General features: G+C 35.9%; 1 protein-coding gene across 3 annotated transcripts in view; it reads right to left on the reverse strand.

The window, feature by feature from the left end:
* The window catches only part of SLC39A9 (solute carrier family 39 member 9), a 42,946-nt gene that overhangs the window by 14,339 nt on the left and 9,624 nt on the right, over positions 1-18,983 (reverse strand). For 2 of the 3 annotated variants that reach the window (XM_033107054.1, XM_033107053.1), the window contains exons 2-3: positions 11,083-11,191; positions 138-335 (exon numbers count right to left, since the gene is read on the reverse strand). In XM_033107054.1, the coding sequence (XP_032962945.1) occupies positions 138-186 (49 nt within the window). In that variant the 5' untranslated portion in view covers positions 187-335; positions 11,083-11,191. Of the gene's footprint in view, positions 1-137; positions 336-10,378; positions 10,473-11,082; positions 11,192-18,983 lie in introns of all 3 variants that reach the window. The other variant, XM_033107056.1, reaches the window with a different exon arrangement.

Consider the following 18,983-nt stretch of genomic DNA (forward strand, 5'->3'; position numbering starts at 1 on the left):
ATGTTCAAGGAAACCTGAAAAAGACAAGAGTTTTAGCACTAAATCAGGCCAGTGATATACACTGAATTATTCAATCATTTGTGATTTTCTAAACTGCAAATTTATTGCACTGCCCAGAAAGCTTTGGGGTCACTTACCATCAGTAGAATGCACGTGGGAGCTGCCAATCTGGTCCACCAGCAACATGAAAACGAAACCCAGTACGAGAGAAACACCAATGTAGGCATGCAGCTGGGTGTGGTCATGGTTGTGCTCGTGTTCGTGGACAACTGGTACGTCTGCTGCTTTGTCCGATGCAATCACATTCTGTGTTTCACTCGCTTGGTGGTGTTTTCCTAGAGCAGAATGAACCATAAACGGAAAATATGTTTTCCCCTTAAAACATTTTCACATGGAAGCTTCCATTCTTCTGTATTTCAAGCTCTACTTACTTTACTGCAAAATCATCCATTTCCTATATTGTAATCCAGCCAATCATAAACTCCTTAAAGTTCACGATGACAAAATTCCCAAGTGTCTTCTGCTTTTGGCATGCAGACCTTTAAACTGCCTATTATTCTCAAAACCTAGCAAATGGAAGCAAATCACCGAGCAAGAAAGCACTCATATTCCCAAGGGATATCATCCCCAAATCTTCCTTTCTGGCTGAGAAATTCATGCCAACCTTATCAGAAACCATTGTAAGTTTTATTCTGATGAAAACAAGTGAATGAAGAGCTGCAACAATAAAATAATTACAATCAAATTCATCTAGTTTTATACTTAGGTTGATATAAAAATTGCAAATAAAGAGCAAATCAAATATAGAACTTTTAGCTTTACAGAATATCAGGGGGCAATCAATAACTAGAAACCAAAGGGAGACCAGTTTAAAAGAGGCACATCCTGGATCTAAATTCAGTTCTAGAATTATCACAATTGTTGGGAGATTATGAATTACAGTAAATGACATCTGGCCAAGTAATACGACTAGTTTATAGTCACATATTTGATACTCAAAATATAAATGCTTCAAGGCCTGACTCCTTATCTTTGTTGTATTTCATGAATAGAAACTAACATACTAGACATTTATCATTTATAATTAGATTAGGTACTTTTATCCTTGATCAAAGAAATTGAACAAGCCTGCTGTATTTTAGACTCTGCCTTAATTCTTTAAAAGTCATTTATGAGGGGCAAAAAAACACACGTCAACTGAAGATAATAAAAACCTGTATTTTTCTAATTCCTGAAAGGTATTTTTTATTTGTTTTCATAGCTTTTTTAAAACGATAAATATACATAACATAAAATTTACCATTTTAACCATTTTTAAATGTATAGTTCTCTGGCATTAAGTACATTCATATTGTTTTGCAACTATCACCTTCACCTATCTCCAGTCAGGACGGTATATAATAAGTGGTAAGTGCTCACTACATGTTCAGAAACATAGTTATATATTAAATGGAATTAATTTGGGAGATTCATTTTTAAATATCTATGTTAAATATTTGACCTGAATATCTGGTCTGATAGAATATTGCGCAATAAAACAATGTTGGAGGAAAAGAAAGACGAGTGTGCATAGAAAAAGCAGACGCCAGACATTTTAGCAGACAAAATAAAAGAGGAGATAGATCTTATTAGTCCATAATTATCCATGTTTCAGAATTTTGAGAGTAAAGTATAAAAAGTCTTAGAGATCCTCTTTTTAATGAATGACAGGGTAACAGTTAATTAATATAGTAGCAGGTATAACCCTTTCCTTTTATTTAAATGTAAAACAAAACAACAGAGAAAAGCTGTTAAGATGGTAACTGTACCTCTCTAAGAATCTGATATGTGGCATTCTTGGAGAAGTCAGCGGGGAAATCTATATTGAACCATTCCTGATGACAACAGTTTCAATAATTTTCTAGCTACGAATATGTAACATTTATATTTAGGTCTTTGACCCAATAGCCTGCTTTCCTAAACATATCAATTCTCATGTTCCAAAGAATTATGGTGATTTCAAATTTTAGCTCCACAGTAAACAAGCACTGTAATAATACTCAATAAACTATGTTCTTAAAACTTCTGTTTCTATAGAAAGACAGTTTTCTCACGATTGCTGATAATCATTTAATTCCAGTGATTTTAGAGCTATAATTATAGAAGAATATGTGAGAGTCTCCTTTTTACGTTAGTTAGTATTTACCGTGTTTCCCCGAAAATAAGACCTAGATGGACAATCAGCTCTAATGCATCTTTTGGAGCAAAAATTAATGTAAGACCCAGTCTTATTTTACTGAGTCTTTATTTTACTTTAAATAAGACTGGGTCTTTATTTTACTATAAGACTGGGTATAATATAATATAACATAACATAATATAATACTGGGTCTTATATTAACTTTTGCTCCAAAAGACACATTAGAGCTGATGGTCCAGCTAGGTCTTATTTTCGGGGAAACACGGTAATAGTGCTTTTTAAAGTGTCAGAGCTCATAGATACACTGAGCTCTGAAAAAGTATCTGTTAATTACCATAATTGCAAGATCCATGGAAGAATTAAACCAGTTTGGAGAAAAGTTGGTTTGATCTACAAATAGAGGAAAAGGGTCGGGAGGAGAAACAGATAAAGCAGCAGAAACTAAAGTGATTTTGACTAAACTCATCAGTATGAAGAGAGATGTGGGAAATTTGGAGACAGCTTAGTTTAAATAAGTTAATATCATGGTTGAGTTATCTCAAAAATTTTTAATTGAGTGGAGTATTAGTATTTACTTTATATAAAGAATGATGGGGACTTCTGGTGCTGGCAAAGATGGAGTAAATCCACTATAGCCTAAATCATGCACTGATGAACTTTTGCTGCAACAGTCGGATATATCCAAACAAATATTTCCATTCTCTGTGGATGGAAACTTCCAGAAAGGAAGTTTAGAAAAGTAGATATACATTTTTCTATATTTTTGCATTTTTCAAGAATCAATAATAGGCATTTTTTATACATAAAAATAATGTCATTTATATACAAAGCTCAAATTGTTATTATTAAATGTATAAAATAGTCCAAATATAAACTTTTTGTTTTTTATGGATTTCTGACACATTTTGGAAAAAAACTTCAAATCAATTAATGCAGCAAAAGCGTTAAAACAAAAACTTTGTTCAAAACACACAAAATACATCTAACTACCTGAGGACTACAAAAAGTAAACAATAGCAAGAGGAGAGAAGGCAGCAAAAACTTCAAAAGAAACCCTGTCCTCTGGCCAAAGGACCACAAAAGAGGCTGCTGAGAGGTGCTGGTGTGGAAGTCCCCCTTCCCCTTTTTTCTTTTCTCCCTTTTTTCTTTCCCAGTCCTAATTTGAAGGCAGCCCCAGTTGCAGAACAGCATGGCAGTAATGCAGGCAGTTAAAACCCCAAGGAAAACCCCATCTTTCTGGCCATAGTAACTGGGAAAAGCACTCCAGTGGTCTGAAAAGTGTGGAGAGAAATCTAGTTATTCAGTTCTCTCTCTTTTCTCCTGTCCCTCTGCCCTGAGAGCAGCCCAAGATACATGGAACTAAGCAGTGACAGCACAGGCAACAAAAACTCCTAGAGAAACTTCTTCTTTCTGGCCAGAGGACCAAGGAAAGGGTCCCCTGGGAGCAAGAAAGTGTGAGAGGAATACTGGAAAGAGCTGGGGAAGGTCCCCTAATCTTTTGTCTAAATGGCACAAGTCCCAGACTCACCTCTGAACTCTGCAGGGACAAGACACAAAGAGCCAGCCCGGTGGCTCAGGTGGTGGGAGCGCCGTGCTCCTAATGCCATGGTTGCCGGTTTGATTCCCACATGGGCCAGTGAGCTGCGCCCTCTACAGCTAAGATTGTGAAGAGCAGTTCTCCCGGAGCTGGGCTGCCGTGAGCAGCCGGAGGTGCTGTGAGCTGCCCTGCCATCATGAGTGGCTGGCAGCCGGTGAGAGCTGCCGTGAGGGGCTGTGAGTGGCCGACCAAAGACTGGCCACCAACTGCCTCAGCGAGGGGGAGCGCAAGGCTCATAACACCAGCCTGGGCCAGGGAGCTGTGTCTACACAACTAGACTGAGAAACAATGGCTTGAACTGGAGTGGGGGGTGGGGGGTGAGGCGGAAGAAAGGAGGAGAAAAAGACACAAAGCAGCATTGTAAAGGCCTTGAAAACTGAACTAAAATTGGAGCCATCACCCAAAAAAGGTAACACAGAACTGGCAATCTGAACCCAACCAGGTTAACTGTGTGCTAAAACAAAAGAAATAAACATTATCCAAAGGATTTTGAGAGGACCTAGAGTCTCAAATTATAATATTCAAAATGTCCATGGTATAATCCAAACTTACGTGACATACAAAGCAAAAGAAAAATATGACCAAACACCAAGGGAAAAGACAATCAACCAACCCCAAGGTAACTCAGATACTGGAATACTCAAAAGACTTTAAAGCAGCTATAACTATGCTCTCTGAGGTAAAGGTAAACACACTTCAAATGAATGGATGTCCTCTGCAGAGAAATACAAACTATCAAAAGGAACCAAGTAGAAATTTTAGAATTGGAAAAAACATATTAATATGTGAAACAGTTAAGTTCACTGGATGGGGTCAATAACAGAATGGAGATGACAGAGGAAAGGATTGGTGAATTTGGCTACAAGGGTGGAATTGAATAGTAACAACTGAAATCACGTGGATCACAAAGTCTAAAATATTTACTATCTGACCCTTTATGAAAGAAGTTTGCCGACCCCTGGTCTAAACACACGAATTAGAAGACAGAGATTTTAACAATACGATCCATGCTAGATGAGGAAGGTGGGGAAGTTGAGGGGATTAGAAAGCACAATCGGTAACCACAAAATTGCCATGGGGATACAAAAGTCAATTTGGGGACTGTAATCAATAATGTTGTAAAGATTCTGTAGGGTATCCGATGGACACTTGTCTCATTAGGGAGACCACCTCAGGGTTGATGTACACCTGACCACTGCACTGTACACCTGAAGCTGAAGCTGAACAATAATGAATGTCAATTACAATTATATATATATATATATGGTTACAGGAAGTGGAGTACAGCATTAGGAATAGAGGCAGTGGAAATATAATGGCTGTATGCGATGTCAGAGGGGCAGCAGATGGGAGGAGGAGGGTTATTAGTGTGAAGGATATAAATGATAAACGTTTAACTGTTATATTGGTTTGTACATCTGAATTAAAAAAAAAAAGGAAGTACAAACGTCCAGTTATAAAATAAATAAGTCATAGGAATGTAATATACAGCATAGGGAATATAGTCAATAATATTGTAATACTTTGTATGGTGACAGATGGTAACTAGACTTACAACGGTGATTACTTTGTAATGTAGATAAATATTGATTCATTTTGATGTACACCTGAAACAAATAGGGTATTGTATGTCAACTACACATCAACTAAAAAAAAAAGGTTGTAATTTAGCATCTACAGACTAATAAATTAGATTCTGTAATTTCACAGAGTTGCGCCCTAATCCTTAAAGAAATATGATCCAACTGTATGCTATTTACAAGAAACCCACTTTAAATATAATGAATAACATAGTTGAAAAGTGAAAAGATGGAGAAAGACATGTAAACACTGATCAAAAGAAAACTGGAATGGCTATGTAATATCAGATAAAGTAGACTTGAGAACAAGGAATATTACCAGGAATAAAGACATTACATAATGATGAAAAACGTCAATTCGTTAACAAGACATAGCAATCCTAAATGTATAGGCACCAAAGAGCTTCAATATGCATAAAGCAAAAACTAATACAACTGAAAGGAGAAATAGACAAATCCACAATTGTACGTGGAGACTTTAATACTCTTACCTTAGTAATCAATAAAAGGAGAAAACCAGCAAGGATACAGAAGACCAACATTATCAAACAACTTGACCTACTCAACATTATCAAACAATTGACCTAATTGACACTTATAGAACGTTCTACCAAATAACAACAGAATACATACTCTTCAAGAGTGTATGGAACATTCAGCAAGATAACCCATATTTTGGACTATTAAAAAAAGCATTTACAAATTTGTAAGCATTCAAATTGTTCTTTGACCATAGTGAAATTAATAATACATTTCTAAATAATACATTGGTTAAAGAAAAATTTGGAAGAGAAATTAGAAAGTATTTTTAACTGAATGAAGATAAAAATATATCAAAATTCCTGGGATGCTACTAAAGCAGTACTTAAAGGGAAACTTATAGCATCAATTGCTTTTACTAGAAACGAAAGATCTCAAAGCAATAAGATTTCACTTAAAGAAATTTGAAAAAGAGCAAATAAAAGCCTAAAGTAAGCAAAAGGAAGAAAATAATAAAGATAAGAGCAGAAATTAATGAACTAGAAAGCAGAAAAATCAACCAAAAAAAAAAAAATCAATGAAATTAAGCATGGTGTTTCAGCCAGCAGCATTACCAAGGTAAAAAAAAGAGAGAAGACAAATTAGCAATATCAGGAATGAAAAAAAAGAAATTACTACAGATATTAAAAGGATAAAAGATTACTATGAACAACCTTATGCCCATAAATTCTTCACCTTAGAAGAAATGAATCAATTCCTTGAAGGACACAAACTTCCAAAGCATACTCAAGAAGCAGTACATAACTTGGATATTCTTACAGCTATAAAAGAAATGGAATTCATAGCTAAAAATCTTCCAATGTAAAAAATTCCAGCCCCAGACGGTTTCACTGGTAAATTCTAGCAAACATTTAAGGAAGAAATATTTTTGATTCTATACAGTCTCTTCCAGAATACAGAAGAGAGTATACTTCCCAACCTTTAGAGGCCAGAAATACTCTGATAACAAAAACCATACAAAGACGTTGTAAGAAAGCCACAAGCCAGTATTGCTCATGAACAGAAAGACAAAAAATTCTCAACAAGGTATCAGAAAACTGAGTCAAGCAATATATAAAAAATATAATACATAACAGCCGGGGGTTAGGGTGGGGAGAGTGGTATATGCGAGTCTAATTCAACATTTGAAAATCACTATAATTCACCACAATACCAGACTAAAAAAAGCATTTGACAACATTCATTCAAGATTAAAACTCTCAACAAACTAGCAACTGAAAAGTTCCTTAACCTGACAAAGGAATCTATAAAAAAAAGCCTACATCTAACATCATACTTAATGGTAAAAGACTGAATGAGAACAAGGCAAGACTGTTCAGTTTCATTCCTAATTAACCTCATACTGGATGGTGTAATCAGTGCAATAAGGAAAGGGGGGTAAAAAAGCATATTGGAAAGGAAAACATTAAACATTATAATTATGTAGTAAATCCCAAAGAATCTACAAAAAAGCTGCTATAACTAATAAGTGAGTTTAGTGAATTTCTGAATACTAAAATACTGGAAATTGAAATTTTAAAAAAGTGTCATTAACAATTGCACAAAAACCATGAAATATTTAGGTGTAAATATAATAAAATACCTATAGATCTGTATGCTAAAAACTACAACACTGATGATATACAGTGTTCATGGATTGGAAAGAAGTATTTTGGATCAAAACCCAGGAAAACTGAAAATAAAGAAATGCAATCCAATACATAGTAGCTAAATTTAAGCTTAAAACTATATCTAAAATATGGTATGCGAATTATACAATAAAACTGTTATTAAAAAAACAGAAACAAAACTATACCTTCTTTCCTGTACCCCAGTATTTCCAAAACTTGTCTAATATAAATCATTTGGCAATTAGGATGTCAATTCTCCCCAAATTAATCTACAGATTCAATTCAATCTCAATCAGAATCGCAGCATAGTTTTTTGTAGATACTGACAAGCTCATTCCAGAATTGTATAGAAAGGCAAAGGAACTAGTTTAACCAAAACAATTTTGAAAAATAAGAACAAAGTTAGAAGGACTCCACTATCTGATTTCAAGATTGGCTCTAAAGCTAGTCTTCAAGACAATGTAGTATTGGCATAGGATAGATATACAGATCAATGGAACAAAATAAGAGTCCAGAAATAGACCAACACAAATATAGTCAATTGATTTTTAACAAAGTGGAAAGACAAACAGAAGAAGGATAGTCTTTTCAACAAATGGTGTTGGAACTATTGGACCACTATCCGTATGCAAAAAAAATGAACCTTCACTTTGTATTCAAAATTAACCCTAAATGGATCATAGACCTAAATGTAAAACCTAAAATTATAAAACTTCTAGAGGAAAACAAAAGAGAAAAATCTCTGTGAACTTGGTTTTAACAGAGGTTTTTAGATGACACCAAAAGCACAATTTATGAAATAAAGAACTGATAAATTGGATTTCATTAATATTAAAAACTACTCAGTGAAAGATGCTATTAAAAGAATGAAAAGATAAGCCACAGACTAGGAGAAAATATTGGCAGATCACACATCTGATAAAGGACTTATATCCAGAATACATAAAGAATTCTCCAAATTCAATAATAAGAAAATTCAGTTAAAAAATGGGCAAAATATTTGATATCATCAGAGAAGATACAACAATGGCAGTCAAGCACAGAAGATGTTCAACATCATTACCCATTAAGTAATTGCAGATTAAAACCACATTGAGATACCACTAACAATCTATTAGAACGACTAAAATAAAAAACCAAAAACAGACAACACCAATGGCTGGCAAGGAAGGGAACCAACTGGAACTCTCATACATTACTGATGGGAATGCAAAATGGTACAGCCACTTTGGAAACGAGTTTGGCAATTTCTTATAAAGTTAAACACACACATGCCATAGGACCCAGCAATTCCACTTATAAGTATTTATGCAAGAGAAATAAAAGCTCATGTTCATACAAAAACCTGTGCACAAATGTTTATAGTGACTTTATCTATAATATAATATAATATAACCCAAACTGGAAACAACCGATATGTCTTTTGACTGATAAAGGAATAAACAAACTATGGTTCATGCAAACAATGGACTACTATTCAAAAATAAAAAGAAATATAAACTATTGATACACAGAACAACATGACGACTCTCAAATGCGTTATGCTAAGTTAAAGAAGCCAGACCCAAAGGCTGCAAGATTACATTTATACGACATTTCAAAAAGGCAAAACCATAGACAGAGAAAAAAGATCAGTAGTTGCCAAAGGTTGGGGGTAGAGGAAAGGCTTGACTACAAAAGGGCAGCATGTGGTAGTATTTTCGTTTTCTTATTTATTTTTATTTTTTTAAGTATGAGGTAGTATTTTCTGTGTGATGGACTGTTCTGTATTTTGACCACAGTGGCGATAACATAATTTTACACATTTGTCACAACTCATAGAGGTGTACACCAAAAAAAAAGAATGTAAAATATATAAATGAAAAGAATGAATTTTAAATAATGTCAGGGCTGGAGATTAATCTATGATAAAAGGTTACAGAGACCAGAATTCTTATTTTTGGAGAAGTAGGTTTATAAAGCACATTCTATCTATTTTCAAAGGAATTCACAGAAGTATTTTGGATCAAAACCCAGGAAAACTGAAAATAAAGAAATGTAATCCAACACCCAGTAGCTAAATTTAAGCTTAAAACTATATCTAAAATATGGTATGTGAATTATATCTCAATAAAACTGTTACTTAAAAAAAACAGAAACAAAACTATACCTTCTTTCCTGTACCCCAGTATTTCCGAAACTTGTCTAATATGAATCATTTGGCAATTTGTTAAAAACATATTCCCAGGCCTTTCCCCTGGAGATTCTGATACTGCAGTCTAGGTTGGGAAATAATATTTCTAAAATGCACCCCTCCCTCAAGAAACTTTTATTATCAGACAAGTTTAGAAAACTACTGCCACCCATAATTCTTTCTGAACTACAAAGACAAAAAAATGTAATTGTCTATTTAATCATGGTCCGAATGCCTTCTAGTATACTAGGATAATGATCTCTCTACAGTAGAATAATCACACCCAGAAAAATTCAAGATGATCCACTGGGATAAGAAAGGAAATACTGATCGATACACATTTACTTTAAATGACATAGTTCAAAATTTTCCATTTTAGGCTGTTTTATAATGTGCAGAGCAAATAAGTAAAATAGTACATGCATATTTTTTTACCCCAATAGGATATATGATCAAAAAGAATAGAAACCAGTGCTCCAAGGCTCCTGATTTCTTACTTTTCTCCCCTTCCAGCTGAGCAATTCTCTCAGCCTCTGCCCTATTTTGCATTAAGACCTCACTCTACCATTACACCCATATTCATACCCCAGGCATAAGAGCATCACCACTCTGGATAACGGACACAGGTTTCTTCCTCAACCCAGATCTGAAAAACGATTTGTTTATATTGTATCTAGTAAGAAATTTGGAAGGCCGTACCTCTTTATACTATTCTTAAAGTCCAGTAGACTCTTGGCACTTGAAGATTCAGCTCACCAATTTAACAGCTGTGGTTTCAATCCTTCACAAGTATCTGTTAAGTTTCACGACAAGTAGTAATCTGATTTTGCTGAGTCACAACCTTGAGTCAAATATGTGCAAGCTGGTGTGAAGGACCAAATTATTTAGCAGGTAAGTGAACCAAGCTGACCAACCAGCATTTACTCTTACACCGCAATACTGTTCTCTATTAGCGTCAGGAGAGGCCTCTTTAGGTTTTTTGTTATCCTTTACTGCAGAGGTCCTCACTAATTATCTACAAAGTTTACTATAAAGAGTCCTTAAATCCAAACATGTATATTATACATTTTTCCATTAAAGAACAATAAAAATACAATCATCATCATGTAGAATTTGGGAAGTTTTTGAGAGGGCACTAAAAAAGGACTGTCATACTTTGAAAGACTGGAATTCATGTATTATTGCAAATAAATCTTAAGTGGTCTTCATGCACTGGGGCATTCAAATCACAAACTGCTAAGGATGTGTTCAGTGTCAAAGATGTCAAAAGATACGTTTTAAGGACTTTTCTCAATGTAGATTTCTACGCCAAACATAAACTGAGTTCAGAAAAAATACCATTAAGCTTCTTTCAACTCTCCGTGTGAATAACATATCTCAAAGAAGTCCCTTCTCTTTCTCACCCTCAAGAATATCTTCATAAAGTGCGTGGACTCCTTCAGGCACGATGACCGCCAGTGCAGTTCCACAGAGAAGGCCGGCACCCAAAACAGTCACCAGCTTTAGTCGCTCCTGGAAAGAAAATATAACTGTTGAAAAAACTGATGAATGAATGAGAAAAAGTTTCTGAAGTATCTATAATCACGACTTTGAGCTGCTCATTTGTGAGACCAAATCTACAATGGCCAGAACATGAAAAAGGGTCGGCTTCATGAATAATTAATACTAATTAAAACATTTTTAAATTTAGCAGATTAGCAATAATGTGGGAAAACTTGTCTGCTAATCCATGATAGGGAGAAATGAGCACACCTGACACTGCTACAACCTATCTGGACCATACATAATTTGGCAATTTAGATTTAAAGTCTCAAAAATGTGAATTCTTTGATCCAGCAATTTCACTTCTAGAAATCCATCCTAAGAAACAAAGAACTATGCAAAGAAGACCTCTGTACTTATTAAGAGTGCAAACCGGGAAAGAACTTAGATGTCCAAGAAAGGAGATTGGCTAAATAAACTATAATACTTCATCACAGTATCACAACACTCAGCCATTAAAAATTATGATATAAGTCTATTTACGAGCATAGAAAGTCATGACTTACTGCTATAGAGGAAAAAGCTGGAGGCAAACATGTTCTTTGGTTTTTGGTATGTCTTATTTGTAATAAAAAGTATACATATAAATAGAACAAGTGTAAAATAAACATTAACAAATTTCTTTATAATAATTTATAAATATAATATAGCATATATAATTTGTAACATAATTTATTAAACATTTATAATTTATCTAAAATGACCATGTATTGCTCACAATAAAAAAATGTGTTTAATTCAATACTAAAATGTTCCATGGTTTTTTTAAAAAACCACTTTATTGAGGTTGATTGACACACAAAAAGCTGTATACAGTATATATGTATATAATGTATACAATGTGATGTGTTTGGACAAAAGTATACATCTGTAAAACGATCATCACAATCAGTGCCATAAATGCTCTATGGTTTTAATCCAAGTTAATCCTGTTTTTTTCTTTTTAACCAGATTTCTCTGAGAGACTGTCTCTTGATATACAAGATATAAAGGATTATGTTTCAAAATTTCTTGAAGCAGTGATATACTCTATATGGCTTCCTGGAGTCTTAACAGTATAAAAAAAATCTTAAAACCTAAAAGGGATAATTATGTATGTTGCTTATGAAAAAGTTTCAGTAATTTAATGGTATATCATGTACTTCACTTTTCTGTTTTAGTTTCCTTTATGAGATTAGCAAAAATAATAGTGGCGGTATTACCTCTGATATACTACTGAACTTGTGCCTATGAGGCTGGGGGATATATATGTGGTCTCTATGGGAAAATGGGTTCTTAGCTGAAAGGCTGATTGAAACATTACCCCCTCTTTGGGAAGAAGGAAGGGATGTATAGCTCATTGTGTCTCTACTGAAAACAAGAGAACTCCAGCTGCAATGTCAGCACTAGCCAATACTTGCCATATAGCAAGTGGGGAATTCCCACAATCCGAGCACACAGGCCAGGTCAGCCCTTCATACATTTAGGACGGTCATTATTAGCTACTTATAAACTGAGGGCATTCTGAACACATCCAGTGGTTGGGGCACTGGCTTGGGAGATAGGGCTGACTCCATGTCTAAATTGGTTAACAACTCAGTACCTCAACTTTTCTTCTGTAAAATAAGAATATTTATTTCTACCTGTCTTATTAAGATACAAGAGGAAACAGGAAAAAGTGACTGAAACATTTCAGAAAAATGACATCAAACAACTGGTGTTACTATTTTAATATTTAACACTGAGCTCCTATAAGTCTGTCTTTTCCAAGTTATTGAACTCACCGAAGTGCTGCTAATCCAGCATTATTTGAGACAAATTGTCAGAGCATGGAGAACACAAGAGGGAGAAATAGCTCTATTGTGTGTAGAAGGTGACACGGTAATTAATCAATCTTTTCATCATTCTCTCTAATCAATTCATAAAAGTGACCTTTTTAAAAAAATTCATGAATGTAAAGTTTTACTCCTAAGGAAGGACAAAAACAACCGTAAAACTGAAATGGACTCATCATATCATTTCAATTTAGAGACATGGTTTCAGAACTCTACAATTCAAACTAATGAATAAATTGCTAGAAAATTGTCCTGTCAGCATTTGGACTATGCTCTACTCTGGGAAATGGAAATGAAAGATGCCCCTGCTTTGCAAATTAAGGGAAGATGAGAAGTGATGATATACCTAAAAAAGAAAGAGCTGATTGTCCTCAAAAATTACTTGGGTGGTAGCTCACATCATACACAAAAATTAATTTTTGATGGATTATGCACCTAAATATAAAACCTAAAACTCAAAAGCTTCTAGAAAATGTAGAATATCTTTGCAATCTTGGATTGGCAAAATTCCTTTCTCTCTTCTTTCCTTCCTCCTTCCCTCCCTCCCTCCCTCTCTTTCTTTTTGAAGATCTAATTGGCTTTATAGAGCAATTCATGAATCAGGGAAGCATCCCATCAAGCAAGTTGAGAGGAGCTCCCTTAGGTTGTTAAAATTTCTTAGCAAGGACACAAAAACACAGACCATAAGAAAAAAATTCAACATCAGAATTCAAAACATTTGCTGAGGGCGGCCAGTTGGCTCAGTTGGTCAGAGCGCAGCGCTCATACCACCCAGGTCACCGGTTCAATTCCCACACAGGCCAGTGACCTGCGTCCTCCACAATTAGAGTGAAAACACTGACTTGACTTGGAGCTGATGGGTCCTGGAAAAACACACAGATCCCCAATGAAAAATTTTAAAAAATAATAAGTAAAACAAAACATTTGCTGAGAGTTGCCTACTGATGGCTCAGAGCTGAGTTCCTCTGAGGAACTGAGCCTGAGCCCAAGGGAAGTGACTAACGAAAGGCAATCCTCCCTCTCAGGGCAGTGCAGTCACTGACTTCTGTGGAGGGAGATACGAAGCCCTATGTCCTTGCTTCAATTCAGGACATCTCTGAAGAGCCATCCAGCTTCAGAGCCTGCTGTGGGGTGAGCTGCTGCCTCTACTGCAACTGAATTACAGCTCAACTTCTCCATCTACTTAATCCTGCTCATTCTTTCACCCTTGTCCTTCCCAAGAGCACTCTCCAACAAACTTTCTACAGCAAATCTCCTTCTCAGAGTCTGTTTTCTGGGGAACTCAACCTAAGACACTGACAAAGGGCTTGTATTTGAAATACAAAGAACTTCTACAACTCAACAAAAGACAAAAAAATAAACAATACAAAATGGGTAAAATATTGAATACTTTACAAAAGATGTACGAATGGCCAATAAACCCATGAAAAGGTATACAATGTCATTCAGTCATCAGGAAAATGCAAGTTTAAACTACAATGAGATACTTCTTCATACCTACCAGAAAGACTAATATTAAAAAGAGTGACAACACTAAATGATGGCAAGGATATAGAGCAACTGGAACTCTCAGAAGTGCGAATGGAAGCACAAAATGGTACAACCACTTTGGAAAACTGGCTCTCTCTTATAAAGGTAAACCACAGATTCCACCTTTGGGTATTTATCAAGAGAAATGAAGAAGTATGTCTACAAAAAAACTTGTACAAGAATGTTCATAGAGGGCCAGCCCGGTGGCTCAGGCAGTTGGAGCTCCATTCTCCTAATGCCAAAGGCTGCCGGTTTGATTCCCACATGGGCCAGTGGGCTCTCAACCACAAGGCTGCCGGTTTGATTACTTGAATCCTGCAAGGGATGGTGGGCTACGCCCCCTGCAACTAAGATTGAACACGGCACCTTGAGCTGGGCTGCCGCTGAGCTCCCAGATGGCTCAGTTGGTTGGAGCGCATCCTCTTAATCACAAGGTTGCCGGTTCGACTCCCGCAAGGGATGGTGGGCTGTGCCCCCTGCAACTAGCAACGGCAACTGGACCTGGAGCTGAGCTGCACCCTCCACAACTAAGACTGAAAGGACAACTTGAAGCTGAATGGCACCCTCCACAACTAAGATTGAAAGGACAACAAGTTGACTTCGAAAAAATCCTGGAAGTACACACTGTTCCCCAATAAAGTCCTGTTCCCCTTCCCCAATAAAATCTTAAAAAAAAAACAAAATGTTCATAGAAACTTTATCAATAATTGCCAAAATCTGGATCGAGATGCCCACCAATAGAAGAATGGATAAACAAATTGTGATATACTTATACAATGGAACAATACTCGGTAACAAAAAGGAATTCCTGCTAGATACAGGAAAATGAATGAATTTCAAAAAATTATCCTGATGTTTGAATAAAAGAAGCCTTATACAAAAAGAGTATGTCCATTTATATGAAGTTTTAAAAAAAGCAGGCCAAACTAATCTATGGCAACAGAAATCAGAACAGTGGCAAGAGGGGTGAATGGGAAAACGCAGTGGCAGGGCTGATTAACTAGAAAATGGCACCCAGTTATTTTACTAGGATGATGGAAATATTCTAAATCTTAATTGTGATGTGAGTTACATCTCATACGTTTGTCAAAATTCATCAAACTTAACATCTGTACTTTTTAACATCTGTACCTTTTCCTCTATAAAATTACATATATATATATATATATATATATTTTTTTTTTTTTTTAATTACCTGGGTAGTAATTTACTCATCCAGAACCGCTGAAAGGATTCATTTTAGAATTATTCAATTTTAACAAAGTTTCTTTATGGCAGCTCCTTGAAACCAAGCTCAGAGGTCTATGTAAAATACTAAAAGGCACTTCAAAATTTTTTTCCTTTTTTTACCCATAATTACATTACTTATTTACATGAACCAAATTTCTGAATATTATCTATTGCAAAAGATTTTGTAAGAATTTTCCAAAGGCCCTAGCAAGCTAGAAAATATTAACAGTTGAATCTCTATGTGCAGCTAATGTCATTACGAGGAAATCATGGTTAAGTATTTAAAGCACACAGTCATGAAATTACACTCTTTGTTAATCATGTATGAACAATTAAATGCTCTGAGCTGAAGGATATGAACAGGAGCTTGGTCCAAATTTTTAGAAAGACACAGTCAACATTTTTATTAATTTTTAGACACATACTTTAAAAAAACTGGATATTAGCTAAGTTACTAACACAGAATCCAAGTTTAAGAACTAGAAGAAAATATAAGAAATGATCCTCTCTCAATATATATGTGGAGATTCAAATGTCAAAGATGAGAAATAATGCACCCATGATCACACAGCTAGGCTAGCTAGTGGTAGAGGCATAATTTGATTTGACACTGTACTCTTCTGCCCTGTACATCCCAAGACAATGTCCATCACGTGGCACAACACAGACAACGCATCATACAAAATTTACCTCTAAGATAACATTCAATCATACAACCTCTTTAAATAGTGTGAGTCAGCAGAATCCCTTAGCAACATCATGAGGAAAACCAAAATTATAATTAGTGAAATTGTTCTCTATTGATAGTTTCTAAAGGTCCATGACAAAATACGAGTAATAAGAATAATGAAATGTGCTTTTCCTAAGATTTTATTTCTTCAAGGCAGAGGACTACTCTTTATTCTGAGATTATGTCCTACCTACTTTTTAGTCTTAAAATGTCCTTTCTTTTACAAAATGATGGTGATGATAGTTTTTGTTTTTATTTTTAATGTTCTTACTTGGCAAAATTAAAAGCAGACATTCCTGTATCAATTTTAACTAACTCCAAAAATATTAGTGGCCTGCGAAACCCCAAAGCTTGGAAACCCCACATCTATGGTGTAAGCATGAGCTCTGTGTTATAATACCATAAAAATTTCAGAAACAAATAATTTGAGAATTTGTAGAAAGAGATTTTTAAGGTGAGTCTGAGTGAATCATCTAGCTTTATAATTATTTCCCTGGAGGAAAGGCAATGTGAGCTAAAATTACTGTATCATATTTTCAGTTCACTTTGAAATTAAGTACATTTATTTACCAAATGAAGTTTAACATCCACTGAACACTATGCCTGCATGGCCCTGTACCCCCTTCCCCCAAGACTGTAAGTTTTGTGAGGGCAGAAATTTTTGTTTTTAATTTACTGCTGAACCCTCAGTTTATAGGACAGTATGTGGCACTTAACAGATGCTCCCTAAATACTTACTGAAAGAATGAATTAAATGCCCGGTGACATGCAGGTCCCCAGCACAACTTGGTGCTAGGGACCTGGCACCCACCACTTCACTGGCTCTACTATCAACAAATACACGAATGGAGTGGAACTTCTTTAGAATACCTGTGCTGGGAAATGGGCCTCACGTATTCCTTGTAAGTGTAACCATATCAAGAATTTTCAGTGGTTAGTTGCTTTGGAATTTATGCTTTGGCTTAAGGGGTATCCAAATACACGTAATAAAGCCCATCTTCAGCAAAGTGATATAAAGGTTATGTATCCTACATAACTTTTATCAGCTTGGTAAACGTCTAACCACACAGCGACCAATAGTACAGAGGCAACACTTGATGAAAAAAGCAGTAGTCAAAAAAATAAGCAACACTGCCATGGGTTGTCATTTCAATTTTTTTTGGGGGGGGTGGGAGGGGAACAGGACTTTATTGGGGAACAGTGTGTACTTCCAGGCCTGTTTTCCAAGTCAAGTTGTTGTCCTTTCAATCGTAGTTGTGGAGGGTGCCGTTCAGCTTCAAGTTGTTGTCCTTTCAGTCTTAGTTGTGGAGGGCGCAGCTCAGTTCCAGGTCCAGTTGCCGTTGCTAGTTGCAGGGGGCGCAGCCCACCATCCCTTGCGGGAGTCGAACCGGCAACCTTGTGGTTGAGAGGATGCACTCAAACCAACTGAGCCATCCGGGAGCTCAGCGGCAGCTCAGCTCAAGGTGTTGTGTTCAATCTTAGTTGCAGGGGGCGCTGCCCACCATCCCTTGCGGACTTGAGGAATTGAACTGGCAACCTTGTGGTTGAGAGCCCACTGGCCCATGTGGGAATCGAACCGGCAGCCTTTGGAGTTAGGAGCATGGAGCTCTAACCGCCTGAGCCACCGGGCAGGCCCCCTCAATTTCTATTTTTAAAAAATTTCTACCTAAATCATTTTGGATGCAATCTGATTTATTTTAAGCACTAGAGCTGTGGCTCCATGTTATTGTATAACTGTATTCTTTCACACAACTTCACAATTTGGGATTCAATCTCAAAATTGTGTATATGTCAAAGTTAAAACGCTGATAGTTTCTCTCCTTTGCTTATGGTAAATCACTAAAAGGGTGTATCTGAAGAACTACAAATTCCAAGTGTAGTTCAAAATGAAAAGTGAGTTCCCAAAGCGACAGTTTCTGTCAGAGAAATGAAATATTTGCTCGAGAGGCATGAACTGTGGAATGCCATTGGTTTTATGTTGTCTCATTTTACAGTTCACAGCTGTAGCCTGAATGAGCCAAAGGATTGACCAGATGTACTAATTAAAACAACAGCTTGTACTCAATGTCATTAACTATCAGCGCAAAGCTTTGAAGTCAAGTTTAATTTTCCTGGCAGACACCAAGGTAGTTAAATGGTTTTTCTTTCCTTGCTCATAGAAACAGTCAATACATTGTTTGGTTCAACTAAATATTAGCCAATAATTTTTAAAGCTTTTAAACTTGAAATAGTTTATTTCAACCCCTTTGTACCATGCTCATTTTAGTACTGAAATCATCAACTATAGTCTTCTAAAAAATTAAAGATGCATCTCTTCTTATAAAACGAATCCCTTCAAAGCTCTAGGCACTGAAGAGATGAAATAGAGGGTACAGAGTAACTCTTATTCCAGCAACAAAGGCTTTCTCCATTTTCTTTCTCCACAACAAACCTGCTTCAAGGAGATTCTTCCTAATGC

This window comes from Rhinolophus ferrumequinum, chromosome 6 (genome assembly GCF_004115265.2).
Source record: "Rhinolophus ferrumequinum isolate MPI-CBG mRhiFer1 chromosome 6, mRhiFer1_v1.p, whole genome shotgun sequence".
NCBI classification, from domain to species: Eukaryota; Metazoa; Chordata; class Mammalia; order Chiroptera; family Rhinolophidae; genus Rhinolophus; species Rhinolophus ferrumequinum.